The sequence below is a fragment of the Copadichromis virginalis genome, linkage group LG5 (assembly GCF_057382275.1).
Source record: "Copadichromis virginalis isolate Kocher_CV1m ecotype Utaka linkage group LG5, C_Virginalis_male_GT1.1, whole genome shotgun sequence".
In the NCBI taxonomy this organism is placed as follows: domain Eukaryota; kingdom Metazoa; phylum Chordata; class Actinopteri; order Cichliformes; family Cichlidae; genus Copadichromis; species Copadichromis virginalis.
The window spans coordinates 25,563,986-25,581,433 of NC_140622.1; the positions used below are offsets into that span (position 1 = coordinate 25,563,986).

The window sequence follows — 17,448 nt, forward strand, 5'->3', positions numbered from 1 at the left end:
GACCATCTTTTCCTGTCTATGACCAAGCTGAAAACTCAGACCATGTTCTTAGGCCATGGACTGTGGACCGGAATTGCACTCCCAGTGCAGTAGTCTGCTATGAAAAGAAAAAAATGTATTGCTTATTTCCTGTGAGTGTGGTGGTTTTCTCCAGAGTGCTATTAGGATTTGTTTCCTTCTTATACCGAGACAACTTTTCCCCATTTTACATAGACTAATACATAGACAACTATTCAAGCCTACAGTCTGATAAGAATCACCAATAAAACTGCTTTTAAGTTGTGGGAGGAAGCCAAAGTACATGGGAAAGAAAAAAAAACCCACTCAGACACACTGAAAACATACAAGCTGCCTAGACTGGATTCAAATCCAGGACCAGAAGATCAAAATTTTAGCTGTAATCATGCTTATAGAATTGGGTTTTGTCCACTCAGCTGATGGCAGCATCAATAATTTGTATGAATAAAATGAAATGTGGCATCAGAAGGAGGATGTAAGGTCAGAAAGTTTAGGGAAAGTGCCCAATCTAAGAGTGGGGTGTGAGGATTTGATGTTTAAGGGTATTTACTGAAATGAATAAAAGGGGCTAGCTGCGGGATGCTGGTAGTGAAGAGGTCCAACAAAGTAAACCAACCAAAAATTGAGATGGCATGAGGAACACCAGCAAAGAAAATGAGCAATTGGTAAAAACTGGGAAACCGATTGGGGGCACACAAAGAATTAAGAAGATGATGGCAGGGGAAACTGATGAGGATGGCAAAAAAGATCAAAAACAAAGACAGGAAGCAAATGAAGAAAAAAAATCTCACTATAGCAACTGTGATAACCAACAGAAAACAGGAAGTGGCTATAACAGAAGCACACAAATGCGCTTTAAAGGCTTTATGTTCCCCCGGAGGACACACCCATGCATACTTGATCAAGTCTCCTCTGTCCTTTCAACATGACCTTCTAGGTCAGGTCAGGTCAGAGTAGACCAGGAGGTACACATTAGAGAAATGAAAGAAGCCCATAGAGATATGCAGAAAGGGTCAGTGGGAAATAAAATGTAAAAAATAAAATAAAAATAACCCATGCAAGAGGCTTTGTGTTTTCTTTCGTGCGGATATGGTCTTGAAACTACACATGTGACAAACAAAAATCTATTCAGAGCTGCCAAACGTCAGTCTACATCTGCAGTGGGTGGAGCTCGCTCGGTTGTCATGAAGACGGTCCGTTGGGTTGCCGTTGTGTGCACAAAAAGTATCGGCGTGGCTTTAAATTAATTTAATGAAATTTCCTTCATTTAGCCAGTGATGGAGTAGTATTATTGTTATTTTTTTTATTTCCCAAAGAAAGTCGGAATTTTAAATTCACAGCAGCAAGAGAATCGCTCCAAACGGGTCTAAATGAAGCAGTAACAGCTGCCAGTGACTGTCAACAAATCCACTACACCCACTGCGAAGGACTGTGGAGAAGTTTCCTCATTATTTAACCTTTTTTTTTCATCTGCACACATCTCTGACGTGAACGTAAGTCCCATATGGTCTAGCGGTTAGGATTCCTGGTTTTCACCCAGGCGGCCCGGGTTCGACTCCCGGTATGGGAACTCCTTTTCACAGTGTTCATGCTCACGCGGTTAAAAGATCTCTACCAATGAGAAAGGCGATGGAAAAAGTTTCTCCTCGTAAACACTAAGTGTGTTGTGTTTTCTGCTCCTTTCTGTTGTTATAGAATATAATGTTGAGGCATTTTCCTGCTGTTGTTGCTGGATGTTGGAGTTTTTGGCATACTGTTGTTGGACCCCACTTTACCTACACAAGTGCTTTAATTCAATACTTAATTCCAATTCCATAGAGGTGATTCTGTTCATCTGGATATCCTTACATGGATGACTGAGCGTGCCTCAAGCCAAGTCTTCATGACATAGATTCAACAAGGTCCTGTAAACGTTCCTCAAAAGGTTTGGTCCAGATTGACATGACAACAGCAGAAGTTATCATTTCAGTATGGTTGCCAGTTGTACCGCCACGATGTGACTCTCCCATCACTTCCACCTCATCCTCCTAAAGGTGCTCTGTTGGCTCGAGGCTTGGTGACTGTGGGGGTGATTGGAGTTTGGCGAACTCATTGTCATGTTTAAGAAATCAGTAAGCAACAATATTCAGGTAGCCTTAGGCATTTAAAGGAAGAAAGCACTGTTGTGCACACAAACAAGCATAAACACCCACACCGTCAGGATAAAAGAGTAATCACAAATGAAAATAATAAATAGATAGGTAACAGTCCTGATGGTAGCAGCAATGTGTTTTCTTCACTGATCGTTTCTGCTACGAGCTCCACAAACTAACCCGCATGTTCCCCTTTGAAAATGTGGTGAAACGGGTACTGCGCTGGTCTGGAGGAGATGGGAGACAAGGCCAGAAGGCGCGCAATAAATTTCAGGTTGTTTTCCTCACCGCTTCTTTCGATGATGAGCTCTAGAACGAGTCCGATGAGTCCGCTTTAGCCCATCGACCAATCAGAAGTCGGTGCGCGTTGAATGCGAGGTGCAGCGGCGCCCTGTGATTGGCTGAGGTGGGTTTTTTCTAAAGGGGCGTATTTTTCAAGCCATCTTGACTGAATATTTAGCCTCATCCAAGGTACATTAATTTGATATCTTCAGGATTTCGGTGTCCCTAGTTTGATGACCACTATCGTTTGAAAGGTTAAAACCACACCAATGAAACCGGGTCGAGTTTGTGTGTTTAAGCGCAGTCACGGCGGAGAACGGGAGTGCTGAAGATGACGCTGTCGCTCCTGAAATTACCGGCTAGCTAAGCTAACGGCTAGCATGTCTGCCTTGATTGTAGTCTGTCAGTAGCTGACATTTAGCTTGGTGCAGTTTTTCTGTCGGGCACTCGCACTGCAGAGGACGACTGAACAAGGTAAACAACTCTGGTTTGTTTTTTAAAGGGCACTTTCAGGACTGATAGGAAAATCAGCCTTTCTGTCACACGGCATCCGTGTGTCCTGTCCGACCGAGAAACGTTATCACATCGGCAAAGAGACGGTCTTTTTTTTTTTTTTGCAGGGGTCTGGACTACAAAGCAATACCCGAAAACGTTGCACGTTTGCACTCTCGTGATCTAAAGCATTCATGCAATGTAATATGCATTCGGACTCGGTGCATACAGTGCACCTGCTCTCTGGCTGCTGTTTGCATGTATAATTGGGCTGCTAATCAACTTGCAATACAGTCGTTGTCTCTGCTGTTGTGCGCCTAAAATGGCTGACAGATGTTAGATACTCGGGTTGGTATTTAGCGCGCTTCAACCTAACTAGGCACAGCAACAAGGGGGTAGAAAAAAAAACATGGTGCTAGCGTTTTATTGGTGGGCGAGACTTGTGCTCGCGTTACGGACTCCCCTTTTGACCAATGGTGAGAGAGGCGAGATGCAAGCAGTGCAAGTTACTGTAGTTGTGTTTGTGCAACATGAGTGCTTACTGTGTTATTACAGAGCACAGCACCCGAGCTGACCCCCTTTTACCCTGTAATTATTTACACAGGAATAAAAAAGAAAACACCAATAAACAGAATAAAGCAAGCTTTTAGGGCAGAATTAATTAAAAAAAAAAACACGTTAATGGATACATAAAACCTATATATTCTCATTATGTCTTTATAACGTGTTTTAGGGGCTTTATTTTTCTTACTCTGGAAATGTGGTGATAAAAATATATGTAATGTGTGAATGCTGGGTGTGACCCTTAATTTACATACACAAAACCACATTAAGAGCCACAGGCATACAAAAACTACTTTACCTGGCAGAGCAGATTATTGAGTGTTGCTTTATATTGGTCGGTAAATTTTGCAAATTATTCCCGAATATCGGAAAAGTGCAATAATAATGAAAATAATAGAAAAATAAATGGGCCCCTGTCAAATTGGATTCATTGTTAGTGCACAATTGGTACAGTGCAACATCAAGTCAAATCACTTTACTGCCATTTGAACCATATACAGGTAATGCTGTACATAAATTGGTGCACCATAAATTACCTTCCACATGACCAAAATTGCAGCCAAAAATTATATGTAACGTTTTGCTTGTCTTGTAGAAATAAAATTAAACAGACAGTTTTAATGTGAAATGCTTTCATTGTTAATCCAAACAACGTGATCTCAGTGACTAAATAAGACAGAGATAGAGCATTAAAAGAATATGTATTTTGGGTAGGGGGCTTTTTAGTCTTTATTTGGTAGGATAGTAGAAAGAAGACAACAAAAACTGAACCCAGGCCTCCACATTAGCCATATGCCAAAGGAGTCGCCTGCTTAACCCAGTGAGCTTAATCAGGACCAAAGATGATTTGAAATCTGTAATGGCAGAAGTGGCAGTCAACCAGTTGTTTTATTGTCTGACGCACATGCACGACTGAGGTTCATGATAGTTTCAGCTGTATCGCAGCAGGTGTTTCTACTTGCTTTTTGTACAATCTACTGTACAATATAAAGCGCCTTGAGGCGACTGTTGTTGTGATTTGGCGCTATATAAATAAAATTGAATTGAATTGAATTTTGCAGCAAAGCATTCGGATCGTGTCTGCACTCTGGATGAATCCTTAAGGGAAGCTGTGTTGTTTTGAATTTTTGCAAATGTGTAGTAGAAAAAATGGCTATTTTGCCTTGTTAGGGTATCAAAATAGCTGCCTAAATGAGTTACCAAGGTGGCTACTGAGTGGCGAAAGTTGCTTGTAGAAGAAATTTGGTGATATGTTATTTTTTGTTTTCACTAATCTTAATATAGGCACTCTGTTTTTCTCCCCTAAGCTTTTATATCTTCCATGCTCTCCAATGTGAATATACAGCAGCTACAGTAAATCTTTGCATATAATTTCACAAAGTACCAAATAGTGTTGACGCTGCAATTTCAATCGTTGCATTAAACATTTTTCTTCTCTATTTCTAAGGGCGCTAGTGCAAAGTCCCATGCAGAAGACGAGGAGGTGGGAATGCGAGGCAGTTGTTAGCAGACTCAGCATGGGTAGGGGTCGAGGCAGAGGGAGAGGAAGGGGCAGGGGTACATCTGGCCAGTTGCGGCCCCCCTCCCCTTACAGACTGCAGCTCTCTCCATCCAGGGAGACTTTGACATACGCTCAGGCTCAGAAAATAGTGGAAGTGGACCTAGATGGAAGACTCCATCGGATTAACATCACAGATCCTCTGCCAGTTATCACAGAGGACGAGATGATGGCCCAGGACATTGCAGAGTGCAACAGTAACAAGGAGAACAGTGAGCAGACACAGAGTAAAACCAGGACGTGGAGGAAACCCGCAAACGGCAAAAACAGGAGGAGTGGTAAAAACACATCAAACCAGAACCAGCGCTCCAGCTCTAATCAGCACACAGGATCGGCTTTTTCCTTTCAGCAGCCGGCCCTCCAAACACCTCTGCCTGAGCCGACCTTCCGTGTGCTGAGTTCGGTTTCCCCCACAGAGGCGCCTCCTCTCCCGGCAGCCTACTATCGTTACATAGAAAAATCTGGGGAGGAGCAGGACAGCGTGGCAGAGTACGACATGGACGAGGAGGACCTCGCCTGGCTGGAGATGGTGAACCAGAAGAGGGTGTCCGATGGCCATGCATCCGTATCTCCGGACACTTTTGAGCTGCTCATCGACCGCCTGGAGAGGGAGTCCATCTTGGAGTCCCGCAGCCAGGCTCTGTCCCAGAATGCTGTCGACGAGGACGCCTTCTGCTGCGTCTGCTTGGATGACGAATGTCTGAACAGTAACGTCATCCTGTTCTGTGACATCTGTAACCTGGCCGTCCACCAGGAGTGTTACGGTGTGCCCTACGTCCCCGAGGGCCAGTGGCTGTGCCGCTGCTGCCTGCAGTCCCCCTCCCGCCCTGTAGACTGTGTTCTCTGTCCCAACCGAGGAGGTGCCTTCAAACAGACAAGTGATGGGCGTTGGGCCCATGTTGTCTGTGCCATATGGATCCCAGAAGTTTGCTTTGCCAACACGGTGTTCCTTGAGCCCGTGGAGGGGGTCAGTAACATCCCTCCCGCTCGTTGGAAGCTCACCTGCTACCTGTGTAAGCAGAAAGGCAGAGGAGCCTCCATTCAGTGCCACAAAGCCAACTGTTACAGGGCTTTTCACGTCACCTGCGCCCAGAAGGCTGGCTTGTTCATGAAGATAGACCCAGTCCGGGAGACAGGTGTTAACGGCACCACCTTCTCCGTGAAGAAGACCGCTTTCTGTGAGCATCACTCTCCTGTTGGGTCTCGGCGAGACGGGTCTGGAGATGAGTCGGTGGAAGGGAGGCTCGTGGGGGGCAGGGGTAATCGGGGTCAGCGGTCTTATACTCAGAGTCCCCCCTCATCACCAAACAAGAAAGCTACCAAAGGACAAAAGAAGAAGAATTCAAAAGGGTCTGGTGGGTCACGTCGCTCCAATATTCCTGTGCTGCTGGTGCCTCAGATCCCGTCGCACAGGTGTGTCATTTGCATACTGTACAAATTTCCATAGTTTACCATTTGCTGTCTGATTTTAATCTATGTCACTGAGAGATTTTTACAGATAGCCTTATCATAATGTCACTATCCAGTGGTTATAATGTTAATACTAGTATTTTAATCTATAAACTCTCACGTTGTGTCTCAACAGGCTGAACAAGATCTGCACAGGAGCTGAAGTCCAGAGAAAGAACCAGTTCATGCAGCGGCTTCATAACTACTGGTTGCTGAAACGACAGTCGCGAAATGGGATGCCTTTAATACGGCGGCTTCATTCCCACCTACAGGCCCACAGGACTGCAGAGCAGGTGAGGAGAGACGTCATCAAATGTACCTATAACACAACAGTGACTGTTCAGTAATAACTGCACTGCAGTGGTGTGTAAATGACTGAGCACAAATGAAAATAAACAGTCTACATTTTTAGCATTCACACATGTGACTGCAAACGCAGCACCTGTGGTTTTGCCATCGCTGACCCATGTGACTGTAGTCAGATCTCTCACTTCTGTAAAGCTGGTGTCTGTACTGATAGCAGCAGAAACAATATGTGTCACGGCTGCCGAGGCGAGCCGTGTGGAGTTGGAAAAAGGACCCAAGAGCAAGCAGTGTATGAAAAGATTAGTGGAGTTTATTTACAAGGTGTCAGTGGCAGGAACAGAAAACGAATAATGAGACAAACTAACGGAAACCTAAACTGGGAAAACTAAAGAGCAACTAGAAATCCACAGGACACGGGGAGAAAGGCAGAGAGACGCAGACTGACGGAGGATACAAAAACGCAGAGAGACACAGATGAATGCAGAAAAGCGCGGACTTACATGGAGTAATACAGACGAACCGGCAACAGGCAGGAGAACACACAGGGCTTAAATACACACACACCAGTAATCAGGGGATAAGAGACAGGAGGGCAGCACAGCTGGGAGAAATCAGAGCTGACGGGACAGGGGAAATGTAAACTGAACACACTCACATCAGACATGAACCTTCAGAATAAAACAGGAAATTAACAGACAGAGAACCAGACAGGACACTGAACTTGACAGGCAGACTCATGAGCAGACACAATAACACCGTGGACAGACAGAGGGAACACAGAGAAGTGGGAGCAGGCAGGCAAAGAACAGAAACCTAACAAATGGCAAAATAACAACAGAATACACACTCGGAATGAACAAAAGCATAAGGAAACACAAAACACTGAGTCCTCAGACTCAGGACCATGACAATATGAATGCAGCTGAGTGTTTAAATTATATAAATGACAAAATAAAATGAAATATTTCTATTCTGCTGTCAGTGGAGGATGTAACTGGTGTCTGAGGCCTTCAGAGAGTCTGTTCAGATCAGAATCAGCCAAGTCACGGGAATAAAATCACTTCACACCTTATTCTCCATCCTCACACACTGAAATCCAACATAAGCCCAGACATCACACTTTGCAGTGGCTGATTTTGAATATGGCAAGCTTCCACAAAATCCTTCACAGTTCTGCTGCTGCTGCTGGGCAATGTGTCGAGATGGCCTGTAAAATGTTGTGAAAATGTGTCGTTAGTTATTATCAGAGATGGCAAAGATGTCCTACGCAATACACAGCTGATAAGAGATGTGTTCACAGTTGCTAAGTTGGTAAATATACTTTATTTCAACTCACGTTCTTTTGGTTTCTTTTAAACTTTTATAACAACTTTGGATGTGCAGCTTGTGTAGATCCTAGGGCTGCACAATTAATCGTTAGAAAATCGCGATTCATACTTATTTGCGATCTCATTTCCAAATGACAACGATTAAAAAAAAAAGAAAAATGACAACGACGACTGTACCGCATTTTGATCCGGGACATAATCTGCATGAAAACAAGCGCTCACTCTTCCTGCTCAACAAATGACAAGGGCGGAGCCTTATACCACGTGATACAGGAGCTGTGCCGTGTGATGCTAAAATTAGCAGGGAAAAAACAACGGAGAGCACGTCAGGGATGACGAGAAAGTGACAGGAGAAAATCCGTCCCGGTCAACCACCCAAACATCAATAACGGGAACCTTATACAACGCTTCCCTATACACGTCGAACTCCCGCAGGCACAAAGAAATAACGGAGGCTATCACTTATCACCTGACCAAAGATATGGCTCCCATCAACACTGTGCAAAAAGAGGGATTTAGGAAAATGATCAACACCCTAGACAAACGCTACACAGTGCCGTCCCGCAACTATTTTTCTATTGTTGCACTACCTGCTCTATACACGCAGTGTCGAGCAATGGTGGAGACGGAATTTCAAGCAGTACAACAACAAAACGTGAGACATTTGTTGTTTTTATGTTTATTTATTGTTTTTATGTTCAGTCTCAACTGTTACGAAGTTGATGTGCAGTTAATAAGTGCAATAAATATTTATACTGGAAAAGAAAATCGTGAGAGAATCGTGATCTCAATTCTAAGCCAAAAAATCGTGATTCTCATTTTATGCAAAATCGTGCAGCCCTAGTAGATCCCCAAAACTTGATGCTGTTCATCTGGACAGAGAGAACTAAAGAGAGACAAAAAGAATAATTATGGTGTTTTTTTAAAGCTTTTTCTATCATTTTCAGAGGGAGCCTGATGAAAAGCTGAGTGCCGCGCGAGAGGAGCTGCGATACTGGCAAAAGTTGAGGCAAGACCTGGAAAGAGCGAGACTTTTGGTGGAGCTCATCCGCAAGAGGGAGCGGCTAAAGAGAGAGCAGGTGTGTTTAAAAGGAAGTCTGAGACAAGTTTATAGACCAAACATTAAATGTTTTCATTTAAGAAATCACCAGCTGATGAGGAGAAATTAACATAACAGTTCGAGGGAGCATGAATTTCTGTTCCCCGCAGCATTTGTCATTCTTTTGCACCCCGCAGAGTGACCTTGTATTCTCCCCTGTGTGATTATGTCACCACACACAGATGAAAATTCAGCAGGCTGCTCTTGAGCTGAAGTTGACTCCTGCGCTGGTGCTTCTGAGATCCACCCTGGAGCAACTACAAGAGAAGGACACAGCCAAAATCTTCTCTCAGCCCGTCAATCTGTCAGAGGTCGGTGCAGTTAGACAGCAGCCTGTTCTGAATGCACTCTTCACTCAGCAGCATGGCTACTTTGACTGTACTGTGACTCTGCTGACATTCCTTTTTTCTGTGATTCGCCGAGGTCCCAGATTACCTGGAGTTTATTACCCAACCCATGGACTTCTCCACTATGCGCACCAAACTGGAGGGACATGCCTACTGTTCCATCACTGACCTAGAAGAGGACTTCGACCTCATGATCTCGAACTGCCTCAAGTACAACTCCAAGGACACCATGTTCCACAGAGCAGCCTTACAACTGCGGGAGGTGGGAGGTGCCGTTCTCCGCCACGCCCACAGGCAGTCTCAGAGCATCGGCCTGGACCCCAGTACAGGCATGCACCTGCCAGAGGCTCCAAACAAACATGGCTTCTACAACTGTACATGGGATGATGGTGAGTTGAGCACGGGACATAGATCACATCTTTTCTTGGATGTAACCCTCAGGCTTCATTTGTTCATCTGGCTTTTTTTTTCTTTCCTCCTTCTTGTTTTTGTGGTTGTAATCTCTGTAGTTGACTCTCTGTTGGACCCAGAGAACAGACTGCACTTAACCACAGAGGAGCAACTAAAGGCCTTACTGGATAAACTGGACGTAGTCGCATCCATGCGTACCAGCGGCGGTCGCACCAAGCGCATTAGGCTGCTGCGCCGAGAGATCAACACTCTGAGGCAGAAGATGAACCAGCAGCAAAGTGCTCAGTCTGTGAATGGCATTGAGAAGGTGGATGAAGGAAAGGAAGAAGAGGGAGAGGAGGAGGAGGAAGACGAGGCGGAGAAGAAGAAGGAAAAGAAAAGGGAGAAGACAAATGTGGAGAATGGACTATTGACAGCAGTGTCAAATCCTAAAGCAGGTAATTAAGCCAGTAATTGTGCAGTTTATACATAATTACTATTACTTATTATTGTTTTTTTAATAAAATTCATAGAGTCTAATTTCTGGCTTTTTTCAGTTTTAATTTAGCAAAGTTAAATTCTCACACTGGAAAATCTGCATCCAGTGAAGATTTTAGGTGATGAATTACTTGTAAGATGAAAAAAAAAATTCTCTTTTACCCAGATGACTCTCCACCTGTGCTAGAGCTTACCTGCCCAGTATCATCACCGCTGCCAGGCGATGCTCCCCTGGAGCCCCCTATCCTGGGCATTGTAACGGGAGGACGAAGGTCACCCGGACGTTCCTACAAACGTCAGAGGTCCTCCCGGAGTGGAAGCAAAAGCCAAGGCGAAGATGAGGCTGAAGTCGGAGAAACGCCTTCTTCGGAACCAGACGCTGTTCACGAGGTCACGCCACTGGGCACGCCTCCAACACTGTCTCTGGTCGGAGTCGGTCGTCGCACGTCAGTTTTGTTTAAGAAAGCAAAAAATGGCGCGCGAATGGTGAAGAACAAGTCCCTTCCACAACAGAACGGTAAAACCTCTGAGGCTAAAAGCAACGGGTTGGATAGCACCGCCACCAGCCCGAATTCACCCAGTGTGAACAACATCACCACATTACCTCCTACCCCAAACGCCTCCCCAGCACCTCCTTCTCCCTCCTCACACCGCCTGAGGTCTAGAGGCCACAGCTCAGAAAGTGAGGCAGACAAACTCCCTCCTCCGCCCACAGAAGGAGGTAAGGACCGGATGGATCACTGCATTACAGATATTTGATTTTCTAAAGAAAACAGGGGGAAGAAAGTCTGTATTTGTCACCATGTGGTTTGTGGTGTTGCTAGGCCTGACAAATGGAAAGCACAGCTCTGCAGAACACGATGAAGACGACTCCAACCTAAGGTGAGTATGAGTAGGACAGGAAAAACTAGTGCTGAACTGAAGCATGCATGTTTTTTTCCATAAATTTGACTTGAATTTAAAAAGGTCCTTCTTGTTTTGGTTTCCACTCCTCTCTGCAGTGTCTCCCCTCCCAAACGCAGTCGGGGTAAACCTGCTTTGGCTAAAGTTCCTAGCAGCGAGAACGGAGACATCTCTGGATCTGGTGTGTATCACGAGAAGACAAAACACAGTGAAATGGCTCTGTTTTCTGTTTAGATTAGTAATTTATGAGCCTACACACATAAAAAAAATACACATTTCATTTTATTCTCAGTTTGGGCTCAGGATCTGTCATGAATACAAATTAATTGCATGTATTGGGATATCCTGTTCACAGGAAAGTCTACACTTCTGTCTTTAGATAGCGAGACTAAACTTGCACCACTGGGCCTAGTCTGGGCCAAATGCAGGGGATATCCATCGTATCCGGCAATGGTGAGGATGCATTCAATCTTACACTCCATGGTCTAAATCAGGGATGTCAAACTCATTTTACATCGCGAGCTGCATACAATGCACTTTGATATTAAATGGGCCGGACCAAAAAAAACTCCTCTTTCCATCAACCTAAACAAGTTTCATTACTCATTATAAAAATGGTTGTAGATGGTGTTTACTTATTACTAAATTAAACTCTTATGTGGTGATTTTCCACTCTCCCATTTACACAAGCACTTTCTTCTATGCTGTAGTGCTTTCTGTCTAACAATCACCCACATGGCACGAAGGAGCAACCTCCTAAACTGCAGCCACCCCACATTACTTGGGTGTAGTATGATTGGAGTTTTTGTCGGGCAGTCTCCTGCCCCCTGGCCTTATGTTTGACAGCCTTGGTCTAGATAAACGTTGTTCCTGTGTTGCTAAATGTGCCGTATATGACATAATCTGCTGTTACAGATTGTTGATCCTGACATGCCCCAGGAAGGACTTCTCCACAATGGCATACCCATTCCCGTGCCTCCTCTGGAGGTGCTCAAACTTGGTGAATGGAGGCAAATGGAGGAAGACCAGAAGCTCTTCTTAGTGCTCTTTTTTGACACCAAAAGAACTTGGTGAGATTCACACAGTCAGGGATAAACTCATGTTGAATTTTAGTGTTAGTCTTTGTCACCTAAATTTAAAACGTAAAATGAAAAGAAAAAAAAATGTCCCTCTTCATTTTCAGGCAATGGCTCCCTCGTAACAAACTACTGCCGCTGGGAATGGACGACACTGTAGACAAGCTGCGGTTAATGGAAGGCAAAAAACCCAGCGTTCGCAAGTCTGTGCACACTGCTTATGACCGAGCTATGGTACATTTAAACCACGTGAGAGGAAATCTTAACTTCACACCCTCCAATTTTATATAAAATTTAAAAAATACAATTTATATAAAATTTAATTTTAAAGATTTTATCATCTTAAATAAGCTGCCTGGTTGTGTGTACAAAGCTTCTTCAATGCTCTTAAAAAATTTGGGAAAGTAAAACAAACGCTTCCCAACAGGTGTAGTATTTGAAGGTTATCTGCATAAAAAGTTTTTTTAAAACTGATTTTTGAAATGAGGAGGGGAAAAAGTGCTTTTTTGTAGATTTACTTGTTCATTTATTTGTGTACGTTTTTTTAAAATTGTTTTCCACAACCACTGTTGCTACGTGTTCATATAAAGATTTTATTTTAGGCCAAAGTGAGTCGAGACTTTCGTGAGAAAAGTGTAATTATTTAATCGTGAATGGGATTTTCTTGATTGAAAATATATTTAGATTGTATTTGCCATTGAAACGTCACTGTGTATACTGAAGTGTGAAAGTCCCACTTAACATTCACGTCATATCTGGACTTGGACAGCTATGGACACGGGTTTGTCTTCAAGAGTTCTCTATAATAACAATAATAATATCATTTGCATGTTGTTGTTTGCATGTTGCAGGTGATGTATAAGCTGCTCCTTCAGATCCTCTGTTTGTTCAGTTACTATGAGTTTTGTTCCATTAATATTCAGAGAGATAGACTGGTGCAGTGTTGCTGAAGCTGTCGGTTTATCAGTGGACCTTCTTTTCCCGCCCTCTTCTACAGCCACAAGCTGCAGGTGGTGAGATCAAGATTGTGGATACAAGTGGTGGTAAAGAGCTTCCTCCGAGGGGTTTTTGGATCTCTCTTAGCAACAAGGAGAGAAGCTCCTTTATTCCAGAGGAGGTCGGAGTAGCTTCTTCATATTGAAAGGAGCCAGTTGAGGTGGTTCGGGCATCTGTCATGACGCCTCCTGGATGCCTCTTTTGTGAAATGTTTAGGCCACTTCCAACTGGAAGGAGGACCTGGACACACGAGAGAGATTAAGAATGTCTCAGGGTCTCCTTCAGAACAGCTGGGAGTGGGAGGTTGGGGGGGATCTCTGCTTAGACTCGTTTCTCTGACCAAGATAAGCAGCAATGCATGGGAGGATAATATTCATGGTATTACATCAAAGCCGTTACTGCAGGCATTCACATTGAAACTATATCAGAAGGGGTGCAAATAACTTTTTCTTTTTTTTTGGTAACATTTGACTCCGGGACTTTGTTTTTCATGTGCTCATGTTTATTCAGCAGTTCTGGGAATTACTTGGTGCATGCACGATAACCATGCATCATTTGTTCTCTGACTGATATTGCTGAGCATCTGGCTACACCTGAATGCTGCAGGTAGTTGGAAGTCTCAGTGAGCTCTCACTGTATCCTGTAATCTTCCAGTCATTCTTGGATATATATTTATATTTTTTCCTCCTCCTTCCTGAAAAGGGTCACTTCAGAGTCACGTCACCTGAGTTGAATTAAAAAAATATATAAAGGGAATTTATCTGTTATAACAGCGTTTTATATTTGAGCACAAAATTAAAAGTTTTTTGAAATAGATTTTTAAAAAAAAACTTTTTCAGGGATGAGGCTTAGGCTTTGGAAACGAGCACTAAAAATATTTTTTTATTTTACTATATTTTGAAAAACAAATTGAATTGAGCATTAAAGGAACAAGTGATTCCATTTGCTCCGAGGTCCCAAACTCTCAGTCCAGCTATGACGTGTCGTTGGTGAGACTTTAGAGTGTTTACTTAATTTTTCCATATTGTGAAACTGTACGGTGATATGAGAATGTCGGCGTACCCGGTGCAGCTACCTGGTTAGTTAGATGTGAAGTCACTACAGAGGTGAGATGGTTTGTGGGGGAGGGAGGGGCAAAAAGAAAAAAGTCTACTGCGATCCTCACTCGAGAATTTGCACTTGAATGCAAATGTGGCTGAGGAAACTTGAAAAGCACAAATGGTTACTTTTAAGGATTGGATTGGTGACTCCTGGAGCCATATGTGTGGCAAAACCTTGTGTGTGTGTGTGTGCGTGCGTGCGTGAGAGTGTGTGTGTGTGTACAGCTTATACATACATGTGTACAACCTCAGTGTAGTAAAAGTGCATGTGTATAGTTTTGTAAATATGTAAATGTATGTTTATATCGGCTTACATGAAGTAATTTAAGGAATGCAAAAATCGAGTTTAGATTTTAATTTATAATTTGTGGCAGTTGAGAGTGTTATTTAAAAAGTTAAATATTGAAAAGATTTATGTATGATGCTACGTAGCTCTTTGTAACAGTGATGGTATTCGCCAACATATGGAACATATTCTCTAAAAGCGAGGAGGCACAAGACCTTAACTCTGTGGGCAGAAGCTGCTGCACCTGCCTGCAAGTTTTGTTCGTTTTTTTTCCCTTGGTGGCACAGGAGATTTTTGATCTTGTCATTTAAATTGTATTGCAAGATCTATAATCTGCCCGAGACAATATTTTCTCACACAACAATAAATGCTGTTTGAAACAGTTTAATGTGCGTAGCGTGTTTTATTTTTATTCGTTTTAGTGAATTAAATGTATTGTTTGAAGATAAATCTAAATGGAAGTAAATCATCTACTAAGACGTCCTTCCACACGGCTAATAAATATATTAGCAGTGTGTAGCACATTTCTACATTGTAGGTACGTACTGAAGACATCAAATATATGAAGCAAGATTTATGATAATGTAGCAGAGAAAAAATTGAAATCAAGTTAACAGCACCTCAGATTAGAGCCCAGATAAATGCCACACAGAGTTCCAGTAGCAGACACATCTCTACATCAACTGTTCAGAGGAGACAGCGAATGAGGCCTTTATGGCCAAATAGCTGCTAAGAAACCACAACTAAGGAAAAGCAACAAGCAGAAGAGATTTGTGGCCCAGAAACACAAGCAATGGACATTAGACCAGTGGAAGTCTGTGCTTTGGTCTAATGAGTCAAAATCTGAGATGTTTGGTTTTGCCTGTCATGTCTTTGAGCGACGCAGAAAAAGTGAACGGATGATCTCTACATGCATGATTCCCACTGTGAAGCATGGAGGAAGTGGTGTGATGGATGCTGCTTTGCTGGTGACACTGTTGGGGATTTATTCCAAATTGAAGGCACACTGAACCAGCATGGCTACCACAGGCATCCTGCAGCGACATGCCATCCCATCCGGTTTGCGTTTAGTTGGACCATCATTTATTTTTTAACAGGACAATGACCCCAAACACACCTCTAGGCTGTTTAAGGGCTATTTGCCCAAGACGAGTGCTGCCGAATGGCCTGGCCTCCAGAGTCACCAGACCTAAAACCAATCGAGATGGTTTGGGATGAGATGGATCGCAGAGTGAAGGCAAAGTGAACAACAAGTGCTCATCATCTCTGGGAACTCCATCAAGACTGTTGGAAAACCACTTCAGGTGACAAACCTCATGAAGCTCATCGAGGGAATGCCGAGAGCGTGCACAGCAGTGATCGAAGGGTGGATAGTTTGAAGAATCTAAACTATAGAACGTGTTTTGAGTTATTTCACACTTTTTTGTTTACTACATAATTCCATATGTGTTCAGTCATAGTTTTGATGCCTTCAGTGACAATGTACAATGTAAATAGTCATGAAAATAAAGAAAAAACACTGAATGACAAGGCGTGTCCAAACTTTTTATTTTAATAAAAAAATATATATTTTAATAGAACTTGGAAATCTGTTCTGAAGGGCTTCCGCCTTTTACTTAATGTTGTGATTTGATGCTATATAAATAAAATTGAATAGTGCAAAATTCAACAACAGCTGCAACCAGAAGGGAGTGAGTGGACCACCAAAGGAGGGAAGATGGTGTTCTCTATTGCATCAGTACTTCTTCATATCTAGTATGTATGGAGAGTGACAGTTTGAATGGAACAAGCTGCATTAGGTCTCTTATTTAGAGAACCAAGGTTCCAACGTAACCAAACATCCAGAGACTTTTAAGCCATAGGACTGGAAGACACTTACAGGAAGTTCATTCAGCCTTTTTTTTTTTTCCTTTTTCCAGTTTTAAGCACATAAATAAATCACACATATGACACAAAACTATTTCTGTTTATTAGCTGAAAATTCTGCCTTTGTAAAACATACCTTGAAATGATGTTAAAATAATGGCATGTTGCTCTCTAAGACCAAGTAGACAGTAAAAAATGATATAATCCTTAATGCTGAGGGTGCAAATAAAAAGGAACCATAAAAAAAATCAAACAGCCTTGCAGAATGGAGCCTTGTTCTAAATCACTGTTTTAAATTTCAACCATACATTTTTTTCTGGCCACATCACTGAATTACTGAGTCTCTCCTGGAGGAAAGCTTTAACAGTCTTTGCTCGGTGAAAATCTTCATTATCGTGACTTCATCATCATCAAAGCCACTTTCAATCGGAGGAATGAGAAAAGTGCCCAAGGTTTCAGTGTAGACCTGTTCATTTACTAATAATAAATGCCTTCTCTGCTGGTCTTTTACCTGACATGTCACGACATTAGAACAACGCCAGACAAAAGTTGCAGATTTATCAGCAAACATCACTTTCATCCAAACATCCACAGATAAGGATTGCCCCTCGTTATCCCACTCTAGCCTCATTTTCGTCCGCGTTTTGATACTGGTGCAAATTTGACTCATTTCTTACAACAACTCCAGTGTCTACATTTTATATTTTAAAGGCGTATTGCTTTATGGGTAAGACATATGGGTAAGATGTAAACTTACC

The 17,448-nt window shown here is 42.9% G+C and overlaps 1 protein-coding gene and 1 non-coding gene across 6 annotated transcripts; both read left to right on the top strand.

Moving 5' to 3' along the window:
• The first annotated feature begins 1,198 nt into the window (after positions 1-1,198).
• brpf3a (bromodomain and PHD finger containing, 3a) lies at positions 1,199-15,212 on the top strand. Of its 5 annotated transcripts, none has more exons than XM_085456987.1 (13): positions 1,199-1,511; positions 4,936-6,459; positions 6,632-6,788; positions 9,077-9,208; positions 9,411-9,539; positions 9,652-9,964; positions 10,085-10,423; positions 10,630-11,184; positions 11,288-11,345; positions 11,465-11,547; positions 11,722-11,819; positions 12,282-12,436; positions 12,550-15,212. In XM_085456987.1, the coding sequence occupies exons 2-13, from the start codon at positions 4,955-4,957 to the stop codon at positions 12,731-12,733; spliced, it is 3,708 nt and encodes a 1,235-aa protein (XP_085313113.1). In that variant the 5' UTR covers positions 1,199-1,511; positions 4,936-4,954; the 3' UTR covers positions 12,734-15,212. The 5 variants fall into 5 exon arrangements, with proteins under 5 accessions (XP_085313113.1, XP_085313114.1, XP_085313111.1 ...); XM_085456988.1 differs by lacking the exon at positions 1,199-1,511 and adding an exon at positions 1,528-1,666; XM_085456985.1 differs by lacking the exon at positions 1,199-1,511 and adding an exon at positions 2,585-2,906.
• On the top strand, positions 1,517-1,588 carry trnae-uuc (transfer RNA glutamic acid (anticodon UUC)). Its single transcript has one exon. It is a non-coding gene; the product is annotated as a tRNA-Glu (tRNA).
• Positions 15,213-17,448: the final 2,236 nt, after the last annotated feature.